Source organism: Chenopodium album, chromosome 15 (genome assembly GCF_948465745.1).
Source record: "Chenopodium album chromosome 15, dcCheAlbu1.1, whole genome shotgun sequence".
NCBI lineage: Eukaryota > Viridiplantae > Streptophyta > Magnoliopsida > Caryophyllales > Amaranthaceae > Chenopodium > Chenopodium album.
This window is the reverse complement of record NC_137848.1, coordinates 434,635-441,923: the sequence shown is the minus strand read 5'-3', so window position 1 is coordinate 441,923 and position 7,289 is coordinate 434,635. Positions and strand designations below refer to the sequence as shown.

Genomic DNA, 7,289 nt, shown 5'->3' with positions numbered 1-7,289 from the left:
CCAACCCCAACCCATCAGGTGCGACTAGGGAGGAGAGTGGTTAAAGGAGTTGGGGTGGGTCGACTAAGATTTTTTGGGGGTTAGGAGGGCTGCCAGCCATTTTCGGGGGGATTAGGAAGGTGGCCGGCTGTTTTCCGGTTGGCTGCGGGTTGGCCGGTGGTGGAGGGTAGGATGTGGGTTGACCGGTGGTGGAGGGTTCACGGTTGATTCTATTTTTTAAAATTTTTTTAAAAATTTGGCCAATCATGTGCTAACATGTGGCATTTAAAAAACAAAAAAATTTACCCTTTCAGCAGGTAACCGGTTTTTGGGTCTATTGGAGACAAACTCAGGGTATAATTAGGATTATTAAAAAATAAATCTTAGTTGAGATTATTAGAAGTAAATTGGTAATAGTTGGGATTATTAAAATGTATTTTTCCTTTTTCTTTAAACTAAATGTTCATTTTTTTTTTACAAGTGTTAAATATTTATTTTATAGGGCGTGGTAAGACTTAGGGCCTGTTCATTTCAGTTCAATTCAGTTCAGCTCCAATCAGTTCAGCTCCTAATTACCTTCTCTCATAAAATATTCATTTCGGCTCAATTCAGTTCAGTTCGGTTCAATTCAATTCTGTTTAGCTCCAATCAATTCAATTCAGTTTAGCTCATTTCACTAAATATGAACGTACCCTTATTGCTATGAAGACATGTCAAATCCATTTTGAGATACATCATTAAATCTGCTCTGGGCTAAGTGTTGAATTGGGTTTCTTTATGTCAATCCTTGTGGGAAATTTAATTTTTTGGGCTGACACTACGTCAAAGGAGGGTGTATTATTTTTACATGATTGTGCTCGGCTCACTAGAAAGGCTGCAACCAATACGTTAAATTTGGACAGAATAGAGTACTATCAACCTAATACTATATGCTACATTTTTATTTATTTATTTTTTAATTTGAAAGGATACAATATATACTTGCATTATACTTCCCTCCATTTCGTAAAATGTGAGCATGTTGCAAGTAAAACAGTATGGTGGACGTAGCTCGTCGGGGGTGGGGAGATCTGGGTGGAGGGTGGGATGGGGAGGGGGAAGGAGGGGGCTGTTTAGTGATGGTTTTTGTTTTTTTTCTTTTAATTATAAATCAATTTAATTATTATTTAATTCAGTGAGTTAGAGGGTAATTAGAAAAAATGGGGTGGGAACAGGAAAAAATAATATAACATGTTCAGGGCACATGGGGTTTGTCAACGCCTAAAATAGTGTAATCAATGTCGAAAAGTAGTCTTTGATTGTCTTCAAAAAAATTTAAAATCAAGTTTTATTTTGACAAGAAATTTTTAAAAAGTTTTTTAAAACAAAAAAGTTGCTTTAAATAAAAGTTTTTTCTCACAAATTTTCCATAAATTAATTAATGATAATAATAATGCATTAGGTATGTGTTAGGCCCTATTTAATTCGCCTTATATTTGCTTATCTGAACTTATCTGATCTGGTCTGGTCTGATCTGATCTGGTCTGGTCTGATCTGATCAGATATAGTCTGATCTGAATGTCAGATTTGACCAAACTTTGACCTTAAATATACGATTATCTAACGGAAAAAATTTATCAAGTGGGGTCTTGTTAGATTCGTAATAATGTGTATTCTATTAATATGTGATTTTCATAATTTTTTCATTACGAAATTAAAAATATTTAGCGATAAAAAACTACACGTAAATCGATGATCTGATCTGAACTTATTTTTTTTGAAATAAGTAAAAATAAGGTGAGCTAAACAAGACCTTACTCTGTATCCCTTGTTATATAAATAATATATCGCTGAAATGCTGCTATAATTGAGAAGTTTTTGTGTGAGTTCGTTTCACATGAGTTTGGTTTATAATGCATACTTTCATCCCCTACCCACTGTCACTGCCCAGCCCAGCCCCTGTCGGCGGCCGGCGACCTTCTCCCTCCTATTCCCCGGTGCCGGCAACCCTCCCCAACCCATGCCCCGGCGTCGACGACCCTGCAGTGACAGTAGAATCCTTGCCTTCGACAATTCGATTTTCACCTCAACTCCTCAACAAATGTAAAAGGAGAAGGATAAGACAACAGAAAGCTTCTGTATATCATACAAGCTTTAAAATTAGAGATGAAGATTTTTAACTATAACTTGCAAGAAGCTGAACACATTAACTTCAAATGTGTTTTACCATATACAATGGGAAAAGCTTGTACAAATGTGTTAAACCACGGAGCTAGAAGTTGAGCGGATGTGATCAAGAGATCGAACATGGTGAGCACCTCGTCGGAGAAGTTCAAGACAGAAAGTTGCGCCGACGAAGCCTAAACCGCCGGTGACGACCATGGTCTTCCCTACAATTCCTTCATTCTCGCTATAATGCATTTCTCTCGGGAAATTCAACAGAATAGAGACAACAACGACGAAAGATGATATTTGATATATCTGATATTTATAAGCTAATTTCTGACGATTAAGACCTAATATATGTCAATTATAATCTAATACCTGATAAGTATTTTTTAATATCTGACCATTATTATCTAATTTCTGATACTTATAATCTAATATATGATATTTATAATCTAATATCTGATAAGTAAAAGCTAATATCTGATCATTATTATCTAATTTCTGACACTTATAATCTGATTTCTAATATTTATAATCTAATATCTGACTATTATCTAATTTATGATAATTAAGATTTTTTTTCTTCAAATTTTTTTTTCCAGTTATATAAATGGACTCACGTGAGTCTGTTCTACACAATACTTTGTGGCTATAATTTTGTCTGTAAAAAAAAAAGGAAAAGAATTGCCGCTACATCTGCTAGTTATTGCGTGGATTCAATCTTGGATCAATGTCCAAAAAATTAGTCCCCATATGATGTTGATCAACGAAAGATTATAGTCTTACCGTTAGGCGAATCTTGGTCGAAAATTTTAGAGGGCCAGGATTTGATTCTTTTACCTCTCGCTCAAAACTAATTACTACATCCCAATGTTTTGTAAGTAAATATAGGATATTTAAGCTTATAAACTAATAAATTACAATAATTTACTGGAACCAGCAGACCCCGAATGGCCCTGATGAAAGTTCACCCTTTGATGTTATAATATAATACAAGTATCATACTAATATTTACTCGTATATACAATATACATACTACTTCTGTTACACATTATGTGTAACTTTTGAATATTTTAAAGTAGTACTCCATAATTAATTTATAATATAAATTTAGATTGGTGTACGTATAAATGACTAAATGAGTACGTAAGAGTCCTCTATATTTGTGGAAGCTGCATACAGTAAAAATAACATAATGCTACTACCTTTATTCTATGATAATTAATATAGTCAAATTTGATACATTTGCTAATACAATATTTTGAAACTAAATACAGTATAAATAATTAAATATTAATAAAAAATTATAAACACGTTTTACATGAGAAACGTATTATTCAAACCTGTAATTGAAGGGCTCTTGTTGTGCTCTTTGATTTTGGGTTTTCATTGATCAGTTGTTAGTTGTTCTAGGGTATTTTCGCCTCTCATTGTAAATGTTGGTCTCATTTTAAGATATTTAACTCATTCTCAGATATAATTATTCTTCTCACTTTCTACTTCATAGCTTGTGAAGTTGTGATATGCACTCACAATCCTAGTAATTTAACCTAGCTAGATACTTGGCTAGACAATACGTAATAACAGGAAAAAGGGATAAAAATAATGGAGGGATGTATTTAGGAATCACGGCAAATTATAGTAGGTTATTAACTAGGCCGCTGGTTTTCATGAATAAACTGATAAAATTAAAAATGATCATATAATTTAACATATAGACTTGCCAAAAATGGAAATGTATGTTTCATATAACTTATTGTATGCAGTCGCATGTTATCCTGCATAAGGTTCCTATTATTCCTCACTAAAGCTAATATGATAAAAGGAAAGAAAAACCAAAAATCATTCCCTAACTTTAATCTGGATTGAAAATGCAAAGAACACGTACAAAGTGAACTATGAGGAATATTCATTTTGGTTAAAATCAAAGCGTTGGCAGCTAGCTAAATGAAGGGCGTTGTGTAGAGTTCTAACAAAATCTTTTACATTCTTGTTGAAGCCCCTTTCCATCTGCAAAATTAAATGTAAGAGAATATTTGTTAGTTGTATTTCAAAACACTTTCTCAAGTTCAACAGAAGTAAATACAATAACTAGTACTGTAATTAATCCTGTTTCATTTCATCATATTCCTCACACAATCCGTTTTATTCTGTTCTGGAATGTTTTGAAACATTTCCATTTTAGCCTGTTTTATACTCCATAATGATAGTTCTTAACACTTTTACTTTATTCCTTTTTTGAAACCTCTTTTACTACTATATTATGGTATCACCCTCTCACATCTTACAAATAATTAATGATCTGTTGCTTTTACATTAGCCACACAATCTCTTATTTTTCATAATTGATGTGCAAATAAATGTAAATGTTAAGAACATTATGAAACAGAAGTAGTGAATTTCAAAGTAAAATGAAAGGATATATGTTAGGACGTGGAAGGGAGGAATCATGACTTACCTGTGCAACAATGGTGATGTCTTGGGCTAGGTTCTCAAATGGTATGACACTAAAATTAGTAATGCTCAAATGATGCTTGTCTATCTCTGCGAATAATTTTACCAAAATATCCTTTTGTTGTCCACAGTAAACTCTTAAGAGAAGGGACTTCCCCAGTATCTTAACTTCAACTTCCGGAAGTAAATCGCTACTGCTATCACCATCATCGTTTCTACAATAGTCATCCACAGTAGTCGACGAGGAAACATTATCATCACTAGTTCCTTCGTCGACCATCAATTTTGATTTTTTGACAACTACGACGGACTCCATTGTACGCTTTGCAATGACACTTTCAAGTACCTTTACTTTCTCTTGAAGCTCCTTCATATGTTTGATTGCCTCTCCTAACACCGATGTTTTGTCTATCTGTATAGTAATTATTACAGCAAACAGCAAATAGTTTAGATCTCTTGGATCATATTTGTGGTTTCATGAAATCTTAAAAATCACAATATATAATATAATAAGATAGGAAAGTTGTGCACCTTCTTGAGGCCGGGAACAATCGCAGAGAGTGAAATGAACAACTGGCTAAGTAATTCACGACGTTTCCTCTCAGCGATGATGTGATCTTGCACTTGACTTGGCTGTCGTTTCCTCTTTGCACCACCACTACTCACTGATTGCTTCTTCTTCGTCTCTTCCTTAGTTTTGGGTGGTTGGCTCATCTCTTGTGAAATAACATGATTATTTTTGTTATTGTTATTGTCATCGGTGTGGTTTTCACTAGTTTCGGAAATAGGAGGAGTTGATATAAATTGCTCGATGACATTGTTACACTCAAAATCTCCTTGAGGAGAGGTAGCTTCGCTGGTGTCGTACAGAGAATAAGGGAAATTGTCGGCAAGCGTAGCTGCGAGCTGCTCGTCGAAAGCTTCTGCTTCCATTGTTCCACTTTGGTCACAATGGCTGTTGATTAAACTAGGAATTGTATCCATTTCCATTTCCTACATCGATCAAATAATTAATGCAATCAATTACAATTTGCATAACCCATTTCTTAATTATTGTATTACAATTTGCATAACCCATTTCTTAATTATTGTATTACAATTTGCATAACCCATTTCTTAATTATTGTATTACAATTTGCATAACCCATTTCTTAATTATTGTATTAATTATTGTATTACAATTTGCATAACCCATTTCTTAATTATTGTATTACAATTTGCATAACCCATTTCTTAATTATTGTATTACAGTATATATTACTCCAAGTAGGCAAGTGCGGAGTAATTTACAGTGGTGATGATGCCAAAATGGGCACGTATGTATATCGTTACTATGTCATTTAATACTAGCTCTAACTTCTATAAGCTGATAGAGTACATCATTGAAATGCTCACATATTTCAAATAAAATTTAATGCATCTTACGGAATATCACTCCATGATGGTGCATTGGGAAATAATGAGGATTAAATGCGCTGATTCCACCATCTTTTCAATAAATTTTAGAACCATTATTTGGATCTTATTAATAAACTATCCTGAAGCGCTATTATTTTAATTAAGAAAATATTACAAACAGTTGATAAGGAGTTAAAAGTTGAAAATTATATACAGAATATGAAATACAAAATATAACATTCATTATAAAAAAAACATCAAATACATAGTTTTTTTTTGACAAAATCAAATACATAATTACAATCTTGTATGTACCACTTAAATATTTATTGAAGATATGAAAATGACTTCGCATGATAGTAAGCAAGACAAAAATTCAAATTATGCTAGACGAAAGTGAAATAGCAACACGCAAAGTAACTAGTAGAAGTATATAATAAATAAATGACATACGGAGTAGTGATTAGAGTCCTTACCAACTCGGCTAACCACGCATCCATAGTCATGGTCGACGACATTGTTACTTGTTGTAACCAATTCAAGCTTGACAAATTAAAGAGAACGAAGAATTTGAGAGATTGTAAAGTAGTGCTGTTGAGCTTTCAGTCTTTAGAGTTTCGTTATTTATATAGAGGGAAGTTTCCAATTTCATGTGTTTATTTCTTCCATTTTTTTATTAGCAAATAAAGCGATACGGGATCACACTTACTACGAGTAGGAAATATCGACCCCTTTTTTTTTTTTTTTTTTTTTTAATTATTATTATTGATTGAACAATAATGGGTTATAGAGATTTGACGATATCAAAAGGGGGGCTTCTCAAGAAATCTCCGATCAATATTCTTTTCACGTGTTGACTATGAATGAAGCAATTACTACCTACTCCTCGATCCCTTATTTTTTTGTCCTATTGTTAATAGGCAAAAAACTAACGAGCTCTCTTAGAGAATTAGATAAGAGAAATAAAAATAAAAATAATTAAACAAAAATAAAAATAATTACACCAAGCAAAGCGTGATTTTGTCATACATTCCTAACTTATATAGTATTTTAAGCAATATATTCATTAGTTATTTAATGTCCCGGGACGCTCATTAGCAAGATTTTTTTTTAATATTGGGTTAAACTTTGATATTTTTTAATCATAAATTGTCATTAATCTATTAGAGATAGTGTAGTCATGTGGAATTTTATTACTCCGTAACTAGTTTTTATAATATTTACGTGTAGATAGACATTTAAAAAAAAAAATCAGATTTATAATAAAATATTATACATCCGTTTCAAAGTTACCTTAAAATGATCAAAAG

The 7,289-nt window shown here is 32.7% G+C and overlaps 1 protein-coding gene across 1 annotated transcript; it reads right to left on the bottom strand.

Moving 5' to 3' along the window:
- Positions 1–3,967: 3,967 nt before the first annotated feature.
- On the bottom strand, positions 3,968–6,565 carry LOC145581457 (transcription factor bHLH18-like). Its single transcript, XM_081638462.1, has 4 exons — positions 6,456–6,565; positions 5,113–5,574; positions 4,586–4,993; positions 3,968–4,137 (listed from the first exon to the last, which is right to left on the bottom strand). Exons 1-4 carry the CDS (start codon positions 6,495–6,497, stop codon positions 4,024–4,026), a joined length of 1,026 nt encoding a protein of 341 aa, XP_081494588.1. The 5' UTR covers positions 6,498–6,565; the 3' UTR covers positions 3,968–4,023.
- Between the last annotated feature and the right edge of the window lie 724 nt (positions 6,566–7,289).